Source organism: Diplotaxodon limnothrissa, linkage group LG5 (genome assembly GCF_057381915.1).
Source record: "Diplotaxodon limnothrissa isolate DT_005_m linkage group LG5, D_limnothrissa_male_GT1.1, whole genome shotgun sequence".
NCBI classification, from domain to species: Eukaryota; Metazoa; Chordata; class Actinopteri; order Cichliformes; family Cichlidae; genus Diplotaxodon; species Diplotaxodon limnothrissa.
Window position 1 is genome coordinate 1,074,632 of NC_140600.1, and position 22,500 is coordinate 1,097,131.

General features: G+C 42.3%; 1 protein-coding gene across 1 annotated transcript in view; it reads right to left on the reverse strand.

Annotated features, from left to right (window-relative positions):
* nfasca (neurofascin homolog (chicken) a) overlaps positions 1-22,500 on the reverse strand; it is a 112,519-nt gene that overhangs the window by 38,622 nt on the left and 51,397 nt on the right. The window contains exons 10-24 of the mRNA XM_085352932.1: positions 19,312-19,423; positions 19,001-19,185; positions 18,796-18,927; positions 18,483-18,626; positions 17,029-17,140; positions 16,775-16,941; positions 15,978-16,125; positions 8,071-8,195; positions 5,635-5,679; positions 5,247-5,348; positions 4,704-4,901; positions 4,441-4,511; positions 1,606-1,828; positions 1,344-1,459; positions 688-898 (exon numbers count right to left, since the gene is read on the reverse strand). Coding sequence (XP_085209058.1) covers positions 688-898; positions 1,344-1,459; positions 1,606-1,828; positions 4,441-4,511; positions 4,704-4,901; positions 5,247-5,348; positions 5,635-5,679; positions 8,071-8,195; positions 15,978-16,125; positions 16,775-16,941; positions 17,029-17,140; positions 18,483-18,626; positions 18,796-18,927; positions 19,001-19,185; positions 19,312-19,423 — 2,091 coding nt within the window. The remainder of the gene's footprint in view (positions 1-687; positions 899-1,343; positions 1,460-1,605; positions 1,829-4,440; positions 4,512-4,703; positions 4,902-5,246; positions 5,349-5,634; positions 5,680-8,070; positions 8,196-15,977; positions 16,126-16,774; positions 16,942-17,028; positions 17,141-18,482; positions 18,627-18,795; positions 18,928-19,000; positions 19,186-19,311; positions 19,424-22,500) is intronic.

Genomic DNA, 22,500 nt, shown 5'->3' on the forward strand with positions numbered 1-22,500 from the left:
AGATGCAGACATGTGTGCATGTGGCACAGAGCCATGGCTCAGTGTCTGAGTGAGCTTGAAGCCGTTTATGATTCTGAACCACAAACAAGCTCAAACTTTGGACTGTTTTACTGATGAAAACCTCCATTATGGCCGTTCATACTCCTCACAGTCATTAAACAATGAACAGTTAACCTGTTGAACCCCAATGCCTCCAATACCAGGGATGAGAGGGAGAACATCTGGTTTAACAGGATGTACTGCCAGATTTGTTACTTAAATATAGACATGTGGTGTCCACAGACACGTCAACAATCTCAGCTAAAAGCTCACAGAACTATTTCAACAACCACCAAAGAGCTAAAACAGCTATTCAATACTGAACAGCAGAACATGAACTGAACTTCAACCCATTGTGGCATTAATGGGTTTTCTTGGAACACCCACCAGGTCCCCTTGCTCAAGAAGACACATGTACGAGCCTGTCTGGAGTTAACCAGTGAACATCTAAAAGAACGCCAAGCTATAGTCAAACACAGTGGTGTTTTTCTGGGTACACTGAGGGGCCAATGGATGGGACCATGTACCGTCAGATCTTAGACTGTTCATTTATTTGAAAGATGACCTTACAAATTCAGCACACGATCAAAGAATTATTTCCCCCTGTATAAACCTGTTATTTTTAGGGTGGGTGCACAGCATCCTCACCTCCTTCTTTGGTGGTAAATGCCACAGTGTTGCTGGGTTGACTCTCAAAGCGATTGTTGGCCACAACCATGAACATCTTGTAGTTCGAGTAGGGCGCCAGGTCGCTGAGCATGCCAGATGGTTTGGCCGTAGTGCTATAGAAACCTTTGACCTTCTTCTCCTTACTGACCACCAGACCTGGAACCTGGCTAGACTCACGCCAGTAGTATAACTGGGAAGCAGAATGGGAAGAAAGGTGTTAATAGGCGAGACGTACAGGAGATGGGAGGACATTACACAAGAGAAATTATCCAAAATTGATCATGAAAGATAATTGGAAATTATGTAACGGAATAACAGGAGCGGGACCACGCCTCCAAACACGCTCCCTCCGGTTCTCATCTATATAGGTTCTCCCAGTTCTGCAAGCCGTCGTTCTCGTTTACGTGCCCCACCCTCCCTTCTTTAACTTCTTCACTTCTAATTAGTCCATGGGGATCTGCCAGGCTGCCATCGCCAGTCCCCTTCGAGGCCTTCCCCAATCGCAGTTCAATTCGTGACCATGCATCACCTTTACCTACTAAAACTCTGTCAAACCTAAAATGAGGATGTGAAATGATGCGTAATGTACCAACTCTGCAGTTTGTTCTCATTAGAAAAACCAAAGGCAGTCTTACTCTATACTCCTTGAACTCTCCCTGGACAGAGTTCAGGTCCACAGGGTTCCAGTGGATGATAACTTTGGTGCTGTCAACCTTTGATACCCGCAGGTCAGTGGGAGCATCAGTGGGCTCTGAACACATCCAAGTGGACACAATATGTGTGAACAGTCAGCAGTATTTTCAAAACAAATTGTCAGTTTGGTTTTCACTTTTCCTCAGCCTCCACATGGGTTGCTCTCATAAATGAAAAGCTGCTTCGTAGTCAGGATTTACTTACTGTCTTCTCCAGAGTATCCAATGACCAGGTTAGACTCTGGTCCTGCTCCAAACTCATTCCTGGCCTGGATTTTGAGCTCATAAGGCACATAGATTTCTGTATTGTGGACCACATGGTTAGTCCCCACTGTGGTCAGGTTATTCCACTCCTCTTCAGCGTCTTTTCGTCTCCACCACACAATGTAGTGCAGGTTTGGACCATTTCTTTCCAGATCAAGGAGAGGCTAGAAAAGTCAACAGAGAGATGCGCCTGAATTTACACATATTGGCAGGACAAACGATGAGTTATACTTATCAAATTACATGTTATAACTGTTTGGTGGTTATATACATTTACTTAGACATTGGAAGTTTTGCATCTAACCTTACTGTACAAGGGGATAAATTCTGATTGGACACTTCCAAGCTTATTCCACAACATGTCGTGTTTATTTGTGAACATGTTGATACATTTCATCATATTTCTGTGCATTATTTTTGATTTATTTATCATCTTGTTTTTGGTCAACAAAAAGGAACGCTGTTAGATGAAGCAACATTTTATGGGGAACGTTTTATCTTGATGCAAGGAAATGTGAGAAAGTTGTGCAGATTCACTCTGAAACTGTGAAACATCCATGCAAATGCATTAAATAAGGCAAAAAGACAGAGTCTGAACCAGTGTTGAGTTTGTTGGCTAATAATTTTTGTTAATAAAAAGAAGATGAAAATTATGATGAAATGTTTTGACACTTTTGTTGACCAATAAAAATCAGATGACAGGAGAGATTAGACCCAATCAGAATTAATCAGCTTGTGTAGCGAGCGGGACGACTTTTGATCTCCTTGGGCAGAAAAATTGATCTCACAAGCTGAGAGAAGATGTGAAGGAAATCACAACATTTTGTAAACTATACAGTACCCCGGCAAAAACATGACAAACTTTTAGTTAACTGAATTCACTTCAGATTAAGTCGACGACAATCTTATAATATTTAGTCACCTAAAACAAGTTAGATGCCTAATTATGACTTAAACTAAAAAGACTGAAGCTAAATCCAAATTTGCTGACAGAATTAAGACGGGTACTGTTCTACTCTCTCAGGCAAGCTTTCTTTAGCTCTTCAGGCTTCTTGACGGACACTGCAAAGCTCTTCTTTGGATGTTAGCGCCCTTTAGTTTGATTCTCTGATCCCATACAATTTCAATAATGTTGAGGTCCAGGTTCTGGTAAGGCAAGGCAAGGCAAGGCAAATTTATTTGTATAGCACAATTCAACAACAAGGTGATTCAAAGTGCTTTACAGAGACATTAGAAACAAAAACAAATAAAAAGTATGATTTAAAATTGATTAAAACAAGCAAACAAACAAACGAACTAAACACACACATTTCACACCTGTTCGCGCGATCTGAACCCTTATCGTAAGGGGAGCTACCAGTCCTTCTGTGGACGAGCTACTTTCTATTTTAAATTCCCTGAATTTAAAATACTCTCTAGACCCAGTCTAGACCCAGTTGGGGAGCTACCCAGAGCTCTAAACCCACTTAACAAACAAACAAAACAAACAAAACAGTATATAAAATCAAAACAGATAAAATCAGAACAGTAGATAAAATCAGTAGTTAAATGTAAGTTTTGAAATTTAAGCTTAAAAGTGTGGATTTGGTGTTTTATTCAAATGCAGCTGAGAACAGGTGAGTCTTCAACCTGGATTTAAATAAACTGAGTGTTTCAGCTGATCTGAGGCTTTCTGGGAGTTTGTTCCAGATATAAGGAGCATAAAAGCTGAATGCAGCTTCTCCGTGTCTGGTTCTGACTCTGGGAACTGATAAAAGACCGGATCCAGATGACCTGAGGGATCTGGAAGGTTCATACTGGGTCAGGAGGTCATTGATGTATTTTGGTCCTAAACCATTCAGAGCTTTATAGGCCAGCATCAGAACTTTAAAGTCTATCCTCTGACGGACAGGCAGCCAGTGTAAAGACCTCAGAGCTGGACTGATGTGGTCCACTTTTTTGGTCTTAGTGAGGACTCGAGCAGCAGAGTTCTGAATGAGCTGTAGTTGTCTGACTGATTTTTTAGGTAGACCTGTAAAGATGCTGTTACAGTAATCAAGCCTACTAAAGATGAATGCATGGACTAGTTGGTAAGGCACATGCATGACTGAAGGTGTTCCACTGTGGATCTCTCTCTATCCAGGTCCACACATTGGCTGTAAATGGTTCTTATATAGTGCTTTTCTGCTCCGCCTGAGCATTCAAAGTTCCCTGTGTTTAGTATCACTGTTGTACTGAAAAGTTGAGCTCTTACACTGAGACCATTCTAATGAGGCTTATGCAAATCCTAGATTGATCAACATAAGGTCCATCTGTTTGGTCCTGTGTCAGCGCAACACTACATTTTTTCCAATCGTGTTTCTGTTGTAAATAGTGTTTTGGGCCTGCTGCTTTTACTCTTTTGTCCACTTTTGTGAAATAGACACACTGCACATCACGCCAAGATGTGCCACGTTTTCAGCTAATATCAACTTGTTGAAGCAAAAATACTGTTTTATGTCTGGCATACTGTTATCTTCAGCATTTTTCACTCTGCTAGTAACAAAATGCATAAAGATCCTATTTAACACTGCGGGGAACATGTGCCACCACACAAAACAGTCCTAGCTGCACCTTTGCACACAGGACTTTGTGCTTTCAGCTGACAGTGCTAACCACCAGCCTAAAACGTTTGTCATGGTCACCTGATTACACATCTGCATTCAGGTGACCCTCAGTTTCATTATACTGTTAACATGTTCTCAGTGCAGACTACACTGTCTCACTGATTCATTCCCCATACGAGACGTCATCTTACCTCCCAGGTGATCTCCATATTGTCCTTTCTGGACCCCCAACCCCGTAGGCCTTTGGGAATGGCATCTGGTGCTTGTTTCAACATAACAGAGCGCACTGACATTAACCAGAGTCAGCAAAGCTTCACACTTATTCAACTGCAACTGTAAACCTTTAGTGAACATACGTTTCCAAAACATTGTAGCTAATTTGAGTACATGTAAACTAATAAGACTGACCAATTGAAACATCAGAGGTCAGATGATTGCATGCGATGCTCCTTACCAGCTCCAGTGGTCTTGTACCGGGGCGAGGGGCGGCTGGGATCACTCTGACCTACTGAGTTGATGGCGATGACCCTGAACTGGTAGTTGACAAAGGGAGCGAGCTGCAGGATGACAGAGTTGAGGTCTCCAGGGTAAGATGACAAGTTCTGCCACCTACCCGGCTCCCAGCGGTCCTCTTCAAACTGGACCAAGAACTCTGAGGAGAGACAGAACTAATGAAAAAACCAAGACAGTAAAACCTGCTGCAGGTCTGTGAGTCCATGTGTTCTGGAAGCACGCCATGTCCCATCCATTTGTCCACTTCAGCTTGTTCAAAGATCCAGTATACATTTTACAACCTTTCAGTATCCACATGGATTATAATTTACCCAAATCCTTCAGTAATAGGATTTTGAGTTTAGCATCCATTCAGAATCAAGTCTCAACTGTGGTGACCTGAAACTAACTAGGCTACTTTTGCTTACACAGTCTCCCCAACAGGATCAGTTTCAAAAAAATAACACAATCCTGTCAGGATCCAGGTTGATGTGTGCCTACTTACCTGTGATGGGGCTCCTGTGCTCTTTTCCAGGGATCCAGGTGAGGCGAACGCTGCGTGCTGCTGGGTCTGACAAATCCAGATCCATGGGGGGGTCTGGACGGGCTGAAGAAAGACAAGACATGGCTTTGCTTGTGTCAGACACACAGAAACATGCATGCATTTGTAGACATGTTGAAGAACCTTTTTTCATCTAAAACAAATGACTCATTGGGAGCAGTGCAGAGAGTCTCCTCTCAGCATGGACACATAACACTGTCATCATAAAGGGTTCATACAAACAGTAAGACAAAGAGACACTAGTTTAAAAACAACAAGCACATAACAAATTAAAAACAGGACAGAGACAAACAGTAGATAACATAAAACTTCCAACTGAGCTGTGTGTTACCTGGAAGCAAGGCACTAGAGACTGAGGGGTTGAGAGTGGCCACCTCTGTGGGACAGGGTCAGGGAGCAGGAAGTGGGTACAAAGGTTAGAGTCTGCAGGTTAGTCTACAAGCCAATCAACAGCAAGGGATTAAGAATGCATTTAGCACACATAGTAATAAGGTAAGTTACACAGTTGTAGACAATCACATAATCACTGGTTTTACAAATAAAAATGCTCACACTGGTGACGACATGTGGATTAAAGAGTGCCTGCTATTATTTAAATACACACACGCACGCGCACACACACACAGATAAAGGTAAACACTCGTTGAGGCTGAGGTAAAGTAGCAGACTGTCCTGTGGCACCATGGCTACACTCATGAACGCTGCCCCCTACAGGCCGAGCAGGAGAGGTGCCCTCAGCTCACAGCTACAGTCTGTGATAGTGTGGCATTTGAAAGCAGTTGGTGTTCTTTGCTCACGAACACTTGAAGCGTGTTGTTGAAAGATGACATGTTTGATGATGGACTAAATATAGACTCTGAATAATAAATGGGTGCAGTCTGTCTGTGTTGTGTTTTCAGGAACACGATGCTGTTCTCCAACCAGTCCCAAAGACTCAATCAGTCTGTGTAGGAGCATGCCACTGGAAGCACTGCTGTACTTCTTTCAGTGTCTCACACACTACTGCTGAACTACAAAATGCTGTATGACTCTCACAGTGATTTGTTTCGTTTTTACACATTCACTGTAAATATCTGCTTCGTACGCACAATGACTGTTTTCAGCTAATACACAGCACCGTGCATAAAACTGAAGCCTTGAAATGTGCTGAAGCTCTTTGTCACATCCTGACACCATCAAAGTGCAGGCTGACTAGTTTCATTCAAGCATCAGAGCCATCACAATGATCTGAAGCAACATGAACATGAAAGTCTAAAGTAACAGAAGGTCTTTCACCAAATGCAGTTTAGGGATGGGTATCGAAAACCGGTTCTTGTTGAGAACCGGTTCCCACTGTTTCAATTCCTTGGAATCGTTTGCCACTTTTAAAAACGATTCCCTTATCGATTCCAGTCGCCCCGAATGACGTCATCACGTTGAGTAGCGTCTTTTACCCAGTAGGAAACATGGCGCCTGAGCGGCACAAACGCTCAAAAGTTTGGTTACACTTTATGAGAAAGGATGACAACAGGGCAACGTGCAATACTTGCAAAGTAGAGATTTCATCAAAGGGAGGAAACACTACGAATATGCAAAAGCATTTGCTCACAAAACACGCGATTGCTTTCAACGAATGTCGTGTTTTTGATCCGCTCCGGACTAGCGAAGCTCAACCCAGCAGCAGCGGTAGCGTTTCCACGTCCTCTCCCGTTAATACTGCAGGTAACTAATCAGTTAGCATTGCATATTATGTTAGCGCGATTTACCTTATTACAAAACCTGCTATTACTGTGCGTTGCATTTAGATAACCATGATGAGAGAGACAGAGTCTGGCTCAGATGCTGGCAGTTCTCGCTGCAGTCTACCGGTAGCGTCTCCTTTCAGGCCAGGATAGACGAATGTCACCGAGCAGTGACTAAGTTTGTGGTCAAAGGCTTGCACCCATTTGCCACAGCAGATGCCCCCGATTTCACTTTGGTAAGTGAATGTGTTTAATTGTAGGCAGGACATTACTGGATATTCTTGTGTAATTGCTACAGAATAATTCATGTTATACTTTGTTATTGCTACAGGAGAATATTTATTTTATTATTTTACATTTACAATATTTTTTCCTGGGGACCCTGTGACACCCCATTGAAGAGCCGTAGGCTGGATCTCTTAAGATCTCACTGTTGGGTTTGTAAGGCCATGTTACTCCTAAATTTCTATCTTGTTCAAAGAGAAGATATAAAACACAGTTCTAAGCTAATCGACTTTAGTGTTCTCCTTTTTAAAAAAAAAGAATCGATAAGAGAATCGATAAAGAATCGAAAATGGAATCGGAATCGTTAAAATCTTATCAATACCCATCCCTAGTGCAGTTACATGTGCAGTATGTATGCACACGTCTTCAGCAGCTGAAACCAGTGCTTTACATGTTTTAGCCATCCATCCATCCATCCATCCATCCATTCGCTTCCGCTTGTCCTTTTCAGGGTCGCGGGGGGCGCTGGAGCCTATCCCAGCTGTCATAGGGCGAGAGGCGGGGTACACCCTGGACAGGTCGCCAGTCTGTCGCAGGGCCAACACACGTTTTAGCCATGTCTGCCTAAATCCACAGCGTGTTCACAGGGGGCCATTGATTGTTGGGTTTCCTCTGTATGTATCATTGTAGGTCTGCCTTACTACATAAAGGTGACTGTTGTTGGTAAGTGTAAATGTAAGAGAAAATGACATATTTTAAGAGTACACTCAGAGTAATGAACTAATGAAACAACACAATGTCCAGTCTGTATGTGAGTGTACCTAACACAGTGAGGCGAGCAGAGGCTGAGAGCTGGTCTATCTCAGATTTAGCAGTGCAGGTGTACGTCCCCTCGTCACCCTCGTTCACATTGGGGATGGACAGAGACTCATCATCCTTCTTCAACCTAGGAGACAGATACAGAAAGGACTGTCATACGTGTAGTAACAGCACTGGAGCTAGTCTTTATTCATATTCATACAAAAACCAAAGAAACTCATTCCTGGAAGAAGAGTGTTCAGATTTCTGTTCATATGAACTGCCTGTATGCTGACAGGCATCAGAGTAGCCAGCATACAAACCATTTGGGTCCATGCATTTACTTTTGTGGGTTTACGTTTAAAAACAGTCCCAGTACAATCCATTGAACATTGTTGGATTTTAAATCAGATAATCCAGATGTGACTGAAGACTTTCAGCTTCGATTCAAAGGGTTTGACAAAAGTGCTGCATCAGCAGTTTCGGATATACAGGCTTTTTAAACAGTCTCATTTTCAGAGACTCAACACTAGTTGGAGTGTCAGGGAGCTTCATGGCCAGGCGAAGCTTCTTTATTCCAAGTGAAGTCAGGTGTTGGACTTTAATTGGGTAGCAAAGAAACGTGGATACAAGTGAAGAGAGCTACTATTAGGCTGGAAAAAAATCATGTCAGACAAACAGGAAGTAGTTTAGATCATGTGACATATTCTTTCAAACAAAAAAGGATGCTCTGGCCAGCTCAGCAATACCAAAAGACTGCAGAAGACAACTTAAGCCGATCATTTCAGCCTTTTCACAACATCTAGCCAAATCCTGAACAGAAGGAGACAGGCCTGAATCATCAGCCGAAAACTAGGCAAGGCAAGGCAAGTTTATTTGTATAGCACAATTCAACAACAAGGTGGTTCAAAGTGCTTTACAGAGACATTAGAAACAAAAACAAATAAAAAGCATGATTTAAAATTGATTAAAACAAGCAAACTAACTAACTAACTAATTAACAAACAAACAAACAAACAAACAAAACAGATAAAATCAGTAGTTAAATGTAAGTTTTGAAATTTAAGCTTAAAAGTGTGGATTTGGTGCTTTATTCAAATGCAGCTGAGAACAGGTGAGTCTTCAACCTGGATTTAAATAAACTGAGTGTTTCAGCTGATCTGAGGCTTTCTGGGAGTTTGTTCCAGATATAAGGAGCATAAAAGCTGAATGCAGCTTCTCCGTGTCTGGTTCTGACTCTGGGAACTGATAAAAGACCGGATCCAGATGACCTGAGGGATCTGGATGGTTCATACTGGGTCAGGAGGTCATTGATGTATTTTGGTCCTAAACCATTCAGAGCTTTATAGACCAGCATCAGAACTTTAAAGTCTATCCTCTGACGGACAGGCAGCCAGTGTAAAGACCTCAGAGCTGGACTGATGTGGTCCACTTTTTTGGTCTTAGTGAGGACTCGAGCAGCAGAGTTCTGAATGAGCTGTAGTTGTCTGACTGATTTTTTAGGTAGACCTGTAAAGATGCTGTTACAGTAATCAAGCCTACTAAAGATGAATGCATGGACTAGTTTTTCCAGGTCCTGTTGAGACATCAGATCTTTTATCCTTGAAATATTCTTGAGGTGATAGTAAGCTGACTTTGTTATTGTCTTAATGTGTTTTTCTAAGTTTAGGTCTGCATCCATCACTACACCCAAATTTCTCGCCTGGTTTGTGGTTTTTAGATGTATAGATTGAAGTTCTCTGGTGACCTGTAATCGTTTTTCTTTGGCGCCAAAGACTATTACCTCAGTTTTGTTTTTGTTTAGCTGGAGAAAATTGTGGCACAACCAGTCATTGATTTCCTCAATGCATTTACCAAGAGCCTGTACAGGGCCTCGGTCTCCTGGTGACATTGTGATATGTGTCATCTGCATAGCTGTGGTAGTTTATTTTGTTGTTGTTTATAATCTGTGCCAGTGGGAGCATGTAGATGTTAAACAGAAGGGGTCCCAAGATGGAACCTTGGGGAACTCCACATGTGATACTTGTCTGCTCAGATGTGAAGTTACCTATTGATACAAAGTATTTCCTGTTTTCTAAGTATGTTTTGAACCAGTTTAGTACAGTTCCTGAAAGACCTGCCCAGTTCTCCAGTCGTTTGAGTAATATGTTGTGGTCAACTGTATCAAATGCTGCACTGAGATCCAGTAAAACTAGGACTGACATTTTTCCACTGTCTGTATTCAGACATATGTCATTAAACACTTTGGTCAGAGCGGTTTCAGTGCTGTGGTTCTGTCTAAAACCTGACTGGAAGGCATCGTAGCAGTTATTCTGTTTTAAGAAGCAACTGAGCTGTTGAGAAACTGCTTTTTCAATGATCTTACTTAAAAATGGGAGATTTGAGATCGGCCTGTAGTTGTTCATTTGTGTCTTGTCAAGATTGCAACTGCTGTCTCCAGGTAGAAACAGCAGTGATACACCTGCTGCTGTCAGACCTGCAGGTATCAGGCTGTGATGTTCTCCTTTATAATGGACAGAAATATTTGGAGTGGCACAAATAATTTGTGGCATCTTCTTGAAGAACAGCTGATTGTTCTGTAAACAGTTTGAAATGGCTGTAAATAACTTTGTTTGCAAAACTTGTGCATATGATTTTAAAATTGACAATTTATATTTGCATTGAAAGTTATGAAATATGATTCATTAAACATGTTTGTGGTTGTTACGGTGAAAATATCACCTTTTCTACGGATTTTATGGTTTTTATCTGACTTTAGCTAAAGAATGTTAGCTACCGCTCACCGCTCGTCTGCAGCTTTATTTGAATGGAAAACTTCCACAACAGGCAAAAAAAAGCTTTTTGCTAAAAAAAAGATTCAGAGCAGAAGTTTTTTGCACTGCATTTTAAAATGAAAACATATTGCATTTATTTACAATTAAAGACACAGAGCAGAAAGTGTGTTACTGTTTTACATCCACAGACACACAAGAAAAGAAGCAGGCAACATGAGGTCAAGTTATGGCAATTTTATTTGTGTGTTTCAGTACATGTATTTAGATTAGAGTTTTAAAAAACAAACAAACGTCCCAAGAAGAAGGATGGGGAGAAAGAAAGGTGGAGAGAGGAGGAAGAAACTATTGATGTCCTCAAACTCGATGCTGCTGGGTCAGTTCTTCCTCAGCAGTCTGCTCCAGAATCCCCTCCTGTCCTCGGCTTGCTTTGCTTTTGCCTTCAGTTCTTTTAAGGTTTTGTTGAGCTGCTCCTCGGCATCTTTAAATGTTTCTTTCAGCTGCTGTTCGGCCAGTTTCCCTTTGTGTTTGAGGAGCTCTTTAGCTTCCTTTTTGTGCTTTCGTATTTCTTTAAGTGCGTCTTTGCAGTCTTTCTTGGTCACCGCAGAGCCGCTCATTTCTTTCTTGAATGCCTTCACCTCAATTTTCTCTTCTGCGAGTTCTTCTTGCACTTTCATCAGTTCCTTCTTCATGTTTTCAGTGTGACTCTTTGTATCTTCCATTTCTTTCTTTGCTTCCTGTGTTTTAATTTTCTCTTCCTCCAACACTTTTTGAGCTTCCAACAATTCTTTCTTCATATTTTCAATCTCATTTTCTGCCTCGTGGTTACGTTTTTTCTCCTCTTCAAGTTGTTGCTTCACATGCAGTAATTCCTTCCTTAGTGTTTCAGCTTCAGCCGTTACATTTGCAGCTTCTTGTGTTGCCAACTGCATTTTCCTTCTTTCCTCTTCAAAAGCTTCCTGCACCTCCTGTAATTCCTGCATCACATTTCCTGCCTCCTTCTTTGCAGTTTGATATTTATTGTTGGCTTCTTGTGCTGTGCTTTTCTCTTCCTCCAATGCTTTTTGAGCTTCCAACAGTTCTTTCTTCATCTTTTCATTCTCCTTTTCTGCCTGTTGTTTTCCCATTTTCTCTCCTTTAAGTTTGAGACCCACATGCAGTAATTCCTGCAATACTACTTCAGTTTCAAACTGTGAATTTTTAGCTTCTCCTCTTGATTTTTCTGCCTCTTCTTTTAATTTGATATTTTCAGCCTGTATCATTTGAAGTTCTTCTTGCAGGTTAATCAGCTGTACTGTATTGTATGGTGAAGCATTCGCTGATCCTCTTCTCGTTCTCCCCTGATTCATTTTGGCCTTTTAAACAAAGGAGCCAACGTTTTGTAGAGGAGTGAAGTGAAGTTTTCGATGTTTCTTCGTCAGCTGTCGTTTGTCCTGCACAGAGATGCTGCTGTAGATGTGTCTCTAGCTGTGTCTGGATACAATGAAACATGCTGGAACTAAGTGCTTGTGTTGCACAGTTCTACTGAACATTCCATTTCATGCATGCTCCGCCCACATGGTCAGGAATGTCAGGTGCTGCATCACCAAATGCTGCTCCCGTTGCCTAGCAATAACAGCTGTTTACTTTTTGGGGTCTGGTTCATTGTTTAATAAAGAAAACATGTCCAAGTACTGGGTGCTGAGGCTCAGCGCATATTCTAGCCTGCTGTGTGGGTGGGCAGCTAGAAATCACTGGTGGGCAACATGAGTGAGGAGAAAACTGGAGCAGCCAAGCAGGGAGCTGCAGGTTGCTGGTTTGAGTCTCTGTTCAGATGCTGGTGTCTCCTCTCTCTGAGATGTCTGCAAACAGTCCCAGATAAAACAATAAGGATAATAAACAATGTGACTAAAATAACAATTATGACTCTGATGTGTTTCATGTGTAGCAGGATGGCCTCTATACAGCAGTCGCTGCAAGCATCCACATCGCCACACTCACTTTTCTTTAAGCAGGCGTGCTGGGCTCCTCCTAAGCAAAGTTTGAAACTTCATTTCCTTCATGCTGGTGAACTTTTTACCAAATATTTTCATCAAAGCTTCTCCATCACTGACAGGGATTGTTTGGATCTTCACACTCATCTCCACCAACCCTAAAAAATGAGTCTCACTTTGCTCATATAATGCCAGGAGTGTCTCCATATTCCACAAAAGTCTGTGCAAACATGTAACAGTATCCCATATTCATAGAAATATTATTGATATTATAACAAAAGCTGTCACCAACACAATTGTCCCAAGTGCTTTTTTATTAGTTATTGCAAATGCTTGATTGCAGTTCTTGCTAGATGACAAAACCACTTATTAGGTTTAGAAGGAAATGACTTTTTCTACATGAGGTAAAGTTGGAGCTGTTTCCCCAAACTAAATGAAATCATCATTTAAAAAACTACAATCTGTATTTACTCTGAACATCTGTGTTAACATTTGGAAACATGTAAGTGTAACAAACATGTTAAAACATAAGAAATCAGGAAGGGGCATGTACAGGAATTTCTTTTACTTATGTATTAATCACATTATTTTATTGTATGATACCTTGGTGCCACTGGATTTTAACATGTCTCACACTCATACAGTAAGACAAATGGCGGGGGTGTAGTAAGGAAGTTGGGGGAAGCAGACAGCTCCACAGGAAGAGTCTTTTGTGTCTTCGAGGACTCTGGGAGGCAGCAAGGGAGTGTGAACCTTAAGGTGTGAAACAGCTGTGTACTGCCTTTTGTTCCTGGAGAAGGTATTTCACTGAGAACCATGCTGGGCTCAGACTCTGCTGACCGTCTGTCCCGCGGTCATGCAGGGACTTCATCAAGCTTGGTTGTCTGTTCTTTGTGTGTTTGATTAATACAGTTTGTCAAAATGAAAACACGACTGTAGATTCAGACACGTGAGGCTGTGCTGATGAGACCAAACAAGGCAAATAAACAGTTTTAAAGGTGAACTGTGGGCAACGGCCAATTCTACCCTGGAGCCCAGAGGATTACACGTTATTTTTTAAAGTAACGCAATAGTTACTTAATTACTAGTAATTAATTACTTTTAGAATCTTGTAACTCAGTTACTAACTCAGTTACTTTTTTGAAGAAGTAACTAGTAACTATAATTAATTACTTTTTCAAAGTAACAACGCTGCTGATGACACCACCATTATCGGTCTGATCCAGAATGACGATGCGTCTGAGCGGAGGTGGATCAGCTGGTCCACTGGTACAGACTGTGGAGAAACTACCGGATGCTCCGCCCTCTCGCCATCCTCAACAACAGTCTGTATGTGAGGACCACTTCACATCACAAAAAGGTGGATCCTAAGGAATCTGAAGTGATCCACCATGTGCAGAACAAGGCCCAGATGAGGTTCTTCCTGTGGCAGCTGTGAAAGTTCCACAGGAGCTGCTGCCATCACCCGCTCTGTGTTGTGCACATGGATGAGTGTCTCAGCTACGTCACTCTGATAAACACTCTGAAGTAACCATCGATATATCATTAGCACACTGCACAATTATAGTTATTTTATTTATATAAGTTGCAAGAAAAATAACTACTCAAGTACAGTAACAAAGTATTTGTACTTCATTACCTCCCACCTCTGAGTATATCCTGCTCCTCAGGAGAAATGAGTGGCAGCTCAGTCAGCTTATTTTAAACCATTTCCCAAGTCCATGTACTTCTGTTAGTCTATAAACCATCATCATATATAACGTGTTGGCCTGCTTAGCAACAGTTGTGTTTCTCAGCCATGTCTTAAACTCGTCGCACCTTCTGCAGCTACACACTCAGCCTCGCTCCAGCTGACAGTGAAGGCTGTTTGGAACAAACCCGCTGACTCAGGGACCCGAACCTTTACCCTTCACTACAAATGCTTTATACATAGCTACTGGGGAAGAAACAGTGGGTAGGTTGGAGTGATATGGGTGGGGGCACTCCCCAACGTCCCAGTACAGCATTTGTAATTTAATGGACCCATCGAAACCACTAGAAAGAGACTCTGATCCTTTATTGACACACGCTGTAGAGATGAAGGGGTTAAAGGATTCACCTTCCCTTTGGCTCATTCAAACTGACTCAATTGTTGCCAAGGCAACACTTTTGGTTGTTTGAAGGCAATTGGTCTGCTCATTTTCTAAATGTGCCACTAATTAACCATGGATGTTGTGATGTTTACGGAACTTTTATTTTGAAAGGTCGAATGTAAGGCGGAAGGGGGTTATAAAAAAAGGAGACAACAGAAAACGGTAGATGAACAAGTTAGCGCTGCAGACTGTGTTGCCGCTGCAAGCCTGCGAATTAAAGAATGGTACTAAGAAATACTGAAGGTGTCATCATTAATGTTTGAGGCATGCAAACATTACAGATGTGTTCTGCTTTGGGTCTTGAAGAGTCATTGTCTGAACTATGAATCACCTGCATGTCACAAAACTGAGACTAGATTTTTAGTAACAGAGCCTCACTACAATTCACTGCTACAACTACACACCAATCACAGCACTGCAAACCACACCCAGGCCACTTTACCCTTGTTAAGGAATATATATATATTTTCTTAGTGCTTATTTTCTGATTATTTTGTTTATGCATTTTAATAACAGGCCAGCTTTGACTCACACACCAGTTGCTCAGCCAGACTGGAGCTGTGCAGAGCTGCAGAGGCGGTATATTAAGAACAGGAAACAGATGCAGACAGAAGAAGTGAAACTAGGCAGAGGGTAGCGCACGTAATCACTCCACCAGCAACACACACATCAAGTAAGGCCAGAGGTAAAGAAGTTGTTTGGATTGAAACTGTGTGCGACGTGCGAGTGCCAAAATAACAGACTATGATGTACGCATCCGGCTTAATGCTCCAGACCTGCCGATGCTTAGCAGCGTGCACATCCCCTTTCCGGAAAGTAATGATTGAATAAATTGATTATAAATACTTTGACCACTCTGCGTCTTCTCTGTCCAGGAGAAGAATAAAAAGAACTGGGTTCGATACCCTTCACTACACTGTGAAACTTTGTTGTTAGATTCAGAGCAAATGAACAACTTTTCCCACAACCATGTTTAGTCAGGCTTGAAGCAGAGACAAAGAGGGTGACAGCACAGCACAGGTTGTTAAAAAAGAGCAAACGCAGGGGTCATTACCTCCATCCCAAGTAAAGAGGCTTGTCATCCTTCATCCAGGCCACACTGACAGGAAGGCTGGGGTCAGACGTCACCCTACACGTGAAGCGAGCCGTGGAGCCCCTGATGGCTGACTGGTGCTCGGGGGCCTGAATGATGCGAGTCGGCTCTGGGTCACAGTTAAGATGAAGAGCAATGCACTACATGAACATTTTAGACGCATCCAATAACACAAGTGGTAGATAATACTGTGTGGAGCTGCATGGTCAGGTGCCACAGTCTCATCCAAAACAAGACCAATTTACTCTTTCCATCTCTGTTCAATATGAGATAAGCTGCAAAGATTTAGATACAGAAAATGTGCAAGAAAATTGAATCATGGAGACTGTATTTGCATAACAATGCAATCCCTTTGTGTAAAGATCCACAGTACAGTTAGCAGGCAAAACAAGTAGACAAAGTCAGGTGCATCCCACCAGCCTCTGCCCTTCTCCTCTGGTGTAACATGTGACGCAGACAGGACTACAAACAGCTTCAGCAGTCTTACTAATGCACCCTGACATGTAAGGTGAGCTGTTATTTCCATCGTTGGCTCACTGCAGGCAGGCTTGGATAAAACAAGTTGAAACAAATGTTGATTTAAGATGTTCTGCATGTTCACGCTCTCGTTGTCACTCTGTCACAGTTTAACGTTTAATGAAAGGCAGAGAGTGCAGGCTGCTTGGCACAGTGACAGGAAGTCATTCAGAACAGGCACAGACCTGCTCAAGCAGATCTCATGTCATTCATGAATTCACTTTTCATTTTTAACATCTAACCTTTGACCTCCAGGCGCACTTGGTTTTCAGCTTTTCCCAAGATGCTGCTGGCCACACAGGTGTAGGTTCCCTCGTCCTCTGCTCGGGCCCGCTTTATCTCCAGGGTACCATTAATGTAAACACGGTACTGGCCTCCATCCAGCCCGCTGCCCTGTCCATTCTTAAACCTACACATAATAAAAACACATGGTTAACAGCTGGAGATACTGCCGCTGACTCTGGCTGTCAAAGACCAGGAGGCTTTAGATGCTCACCAGCGTAGCTCCGGTAAAGGCGAACCAAAAAAGGGGCAGTCTAGGAAGGTGCGGTTGTTCTTAATGACTTTTATTAGCTGGTTTTTGGGGCCCAGCATCCTCGGGGGCAGGTCTACAGGAAAAAGGATTACAGTACATCTTCACCAGGCTTCATCCCTTACACACGCTTACAAGCATTTAATCAAACAGACACGATTATGGTTATTTTAGAAAACTGTGAACTAACACTGTGCCTGCAGTGTATAACAAGCTATCCATAAACCAACAACCATCACGCTTCAATGTGGAAGTTAGCTGGCTCCTTCTCAGCAAGCACTCATTCCTATAACTCTCAGTATGTTTATAGTACCAGCTAAAGCTGGCAGAAGATTAGAGAGATGTAACTGATCATGTTGTTCTTGTTATCTTTAGACCAAATGTCAGTGATTTCATGCTGTCTCTCAGAATCAGAACACTTCATTAATCCCTGAGGCACACATGGGCTACAGCAGGCTGCATGCTGGTTGATGCATGCACACCAACCCTTCCAACCATACATACATTGCACAAACATCACATTGGGAAGACAGGTCAGAGAGGTAGGCTGACAATAATACATGTGTTACTTTGTAATACATCTTTTCATTGCAAGATTTAAATATTTTTTGCAATAATTAGGTAATCTATCATGACTCATTTTTCTTGCTATGTCAAGATAAAAAGTGCAGGAGGAAATGGGCTCGTGAGGAGTCATTAGGAGCAACATTTAAACTTCCTCAATAATATGTGTGAGTATATTTCACCTTTTTCCAAGATGCAAATAAAAGTAGCAGCTACTGACTATCAGTGGTACTTTATGGTGAATGAGAACATTGGCATCCAGTCGAGGTGGAGACTATGACTCTTACCCTAAACCAGATAAAGGTGAAGAGTAAGACTGTCTGTGCTGGCAAACTAAACTAAGGACTCGATCAACAGGGGTCACCACATCTCTAGGTAATTTCTAAGGTTACATGCGCGTATGTGTGTGTGTGTGTGTGTGTGTGTGTGTGTGTGCGCGTGTGTGTGTGTGTGTGTGTGTGTGTGTGTGTGTGTGTGTGTGTGTGTGTGTGTGTGTGTGTGTTTCATGGATCTCATAGTAAAAACATGAGTTTACATGAACAAAGGTCAGCAGCCTGCTCACCAACATGGTCAGCAATAACATATCACCACAGTGGTCATCATCTGTCCTCCTGCACAAAGTGCTGCCTGCTCCAGTCACAAGGACTTTGATGATAAAGTGGTGATTAAAATCTATAAAGAACAAAAACTAGTCCAAACGTTTACCTGGCAGTGTAACCACTATGGTCACTTCTGGATAAGGTTTAAAACCAGTCCTGAAGCCAGTGAGCTACAGCACACTCTGGATGTGCAGAGCTAATAGGCTCACTGCTATGTTTCCCTTTTGAAATCAAGCTCCCACTTCTGTGTCTCACCAAGAACGTTGACAAAGGCGTTGGCTAACAAATAGCCATGCTCGTTGGAGGCGTTACACTGGTACACGGCGCTGCTTCCGATCTGCACAGAGTGAAACATGATGGTGTCTCCCAGCACCTGTCTGTTTGGGTTGGTGGGAGAGCCTGCAGTCGGGCGGAGGAGGGTTACATGATCCCGACAGGAAGACAAAGAAAAGACTGTTGGTAGCTGTCGTATATACTGATGTTTATGCAGCATTTTTAGTGAGTACATTACAATTGTGCATCAAAAACAAGGCTGATGTTCTGTAACAATAATTAAAAAGAACCATACTCTCTATAGGCTGCCCATTGACAAGCCACTCAATGCGAGGTTTAGGGTTGCCATTGGCCCGGCATACCAGGCGTCCATTCTCTTCTGGGGCTAGCACCTGGTCTGATGGCTTGTGTAACCAGTAAGGAGCCGCTGTTGGGCACAAGGCCAACATGTTAGCACCAGTTGTACATTCAAGAAACACAGAGCCAATAGGCCTACTCACCTTTAACTTGAACAAAGATGGAGTGGCGTATGGTGCCTAAATGGTTGTTGGTCATGCATACATACTCGCCAGCGTCCTCCTCTGACACACTAACGATCTTCAGGGTCTTGTTGAAGTTCTCAAACTTGACCTTCTGCCCTGGCAGCTCCCCACCTTTCTTAAACCACTTGATGATGGGTGTTGGACTGGACGAGAAAGCAACGGTAGGAAAGACAAGACCTCAAAGTTCAGCTTCATGTGCCACTTTTCAAACAAATGGCAGTATTAATCTTATCATTACGCAGTACGTGTGTGTGTGACAGTGCACTCACAGTCCAGCAGCGATACACTCCAGCAGCAGCTGCTCATCTCGCAGCACCATTTTGGAGCTCTCACTTCCTGATGGTGAGAGGAAGGTCGGCATGGACTCTGCTACTTTACGGTCTGCAGATGTGACACGAGGATGGATTAATACGCACAAACAAAGCATTCATTTATCTTTGCAGCATGACTCGCTTTCTCCATTAAACAGCCTCTTTTTTGAATCAACCTAGGACTGTTACTGTGAACCCTGGCAGGCTCCGTGCAGTCACTGAGGTCGCCTGTAAACAGGACCAACACTCTCTGGCTTATTTTGAAATAAATAAAATAAAAACAATGATGTTCGTTTAAGTTAACCAAGGGAACAACAAAGCCGGCTATTACAAGCTTGCATCAAACTTAGCCACACGTCATTTTGGTTTGTAGCCTCTTATTCACACTTTGATCTCCAGAGTGTCTTTGGCTTCACGTGAAACTACACATGATGGCATACATGAGGGCATTGGATATTATGTTAGCACCTTTGAAGCAAAAATAAATAATCATCCCACATATAATGTATGAAACCTTTTTACCTTTCATGTATTTTATCTCTTCTAAACCATTTAGGTAACCAGTTTAGACTAAAAAAGCTTTGATCCAATCCCAGCTGTAGAATCCAGCAACGAGGCTTATGTGAGACTACTTTGGCTGCAGCCGACTTTGCGATGCAGATCTATAATGGATTAAAGCTGTGAGTGTCTACAAAGGAGCTGCTGAGAATGAGACGAATCCAGACCCATCGCTGAGCTGATGAAGGTGGCAGGACCAGCCTCAGACACCAGAGTGCATGTTTAGTCACTGCTGCTATAACACGAGCATAACTGGCAAACCTCACTCTCAGCCAGCAGTGTGATACTCAATATTCATCATGTGATTAAAGTCTGTTCCTCCATCCCTCGGGGACATATCCCATCTTCCCAAATCCTGTTCTTTCACAGTACTGTCTGCATGATTAATACAGAGATTCTCTGTGTACTTGAATTAAGGGTAGTTTGTGTGTTACTCTATGTTTATGTGTGATCCTTTAATAATGACTCTGCTGCCAGCACACACACGTTAGGTTTCAACCGATGTGCAGTCAAACATCTTCTATATTCCATAACTCGATATTCATGATTGTTTACAAAAATGTTGATAACACATGGTCAAATACTATACACACTTTGGAATTTAAATGTCATGTCATTCATATTTATCAACCAGAAAAATAAAGGATCATGTTCCTCCATCTCACACACGTTACGACTATCTGCCCAAAAAGGATGGCATCATTTCTACCACCATCTGGGAGTCCAGCTGTGTGAACGCATCATTGTCTGTCTCCCTCTCTTCCTCTTATAATAACACAGCTGTGTGCAGCTGGTCATTCCCTTCCTGCTACTTAGGCTGTAGAAATCCCTCAGTCGATGCCAGCTCATTGTACTTACTGTGGCTTCCACATGTACCACGGGTTACTCTGTTATGTTTTGCCTACACTGGACTAACTTGGATGTCCTCTTAGTCCAAGTTAACAGGACATCCATGGATAATTCAGGAAATCCACCTGAATCTTCATCTGAGTGAATTATCTGCCTGTCCCTCTGCCAACTCCATTCAGAAAATACTTCTTTGTATTACTTATATTACGTGTTTTTCTTCTGTACCTGTTAAACTTTTACTTCAGTGTCCTGCATTTGGCTGCAAGAGTTGTGATGACTTTGGTCTGCAGTCTATGTTTCCTCCAGGAGAAGCTGTTGTCTTAATAATCGGTTTAGAGGGTCCACATTTGTCTTCCATCCTGACTGAACATCACGATTGGCTCTCGCTGCCTCCCAGCAACCATACAATTGTGTTATTGACATCCTTACCTGGTGCCTGATCTCTGCCCCTAAGCTGCCTATACAGTCTCACCAAATCAGAACACGAGCCAATGGAAAAACACACCCACCATTCATTAGCTGCTGACATCATCCCACCCTCGTCCTATTTCCTGGGAGCTGGATTTCTTGCATTAACTTTAGAGGTTTGAATTGTTAAAAACAAACAACCTTTACATCTGTTATCTTCTCCCTTTTAACAACTTCTGCAAAGAGCCACAATCTTTGCGAAACATCTACGATCCCATTGCGACGAGTGGAAGACTACCTTCTATACTCACCTGGGGCATCTACCCTGTCCCACCACGTGGACTTACCAATGCTCTGGTTGTCTTCCAGGCGTTGGTAAATAATGTGCTTTGGGACTTCCTTAATTGCTTCATCTTTGTCTACTTGGATGATATTCTCATGTTTTCAAACCACTATAGTCATGTTTACTACAAGTATTACTTCCTCCAAACCATCAACGTGTCTTTTAGACCCCATTCCTACAAAACTGCTCAAAGAAGTCCTGCCGTTAATTAATTCTTCGATCTTAAATATGATCAACCTATCTCTAATGATCGGCTATGTACCACAGGCCTTCAAGCTGGCTGTAGTTAAACCTTTACTCAAAAAGCATCTCTAGACCCAGCAGTCTTAGCTAATTATAGGCCAATCTCCAACCTTCCTTTATATCAAACATCCTTGAAAGAGTAGTTGTCAAACAGCTAACAGATCATCTGCAGAGGTTTATTTGAAGAGTTTCAGTCAGGTTTCAGAGCTCATCACAGCACAGAAACAGCTTTAGTGAAGGTTACAAATGATCTTCTTATGGCCTCTGACAGTGGACTCATCTCTGTGCTTGTCCTGCTAGACCTCAGTGCAGCGTTCGATACTGTCGACCATAATATCCTATTAGAGCGATTAGAACATGCTGTAGGTATTACAGGTACTGCGCTGCAGTGGTTTGTATCATATCTATCTAATAGACTCCAGTTTGTGCATGTAAATGGAGAGTCCTCTTCACACACTGAGGTTAATTATGGAGTTCCACAGGGTTCAGTGCTAGGACCAATTCTGTTTACATTATACATGCTTCCCTTAGGCAGCATCATTAGAAGACATAGCATACATTTACACTGCTATGCAGATGACACCCAGCTCTATCTGTCCATGAAGCCAGATAACACACACCAATTAGTTAAACTGCAGGAATGTCTTAAAGACATAAAGACCTGGATGGCCGCTAACTTTCTGCTTCTTAATTCAGTGTGTGAATGTGTGTGTGAATGTGTGGATGATTGTGTATAGTGTAAAGCG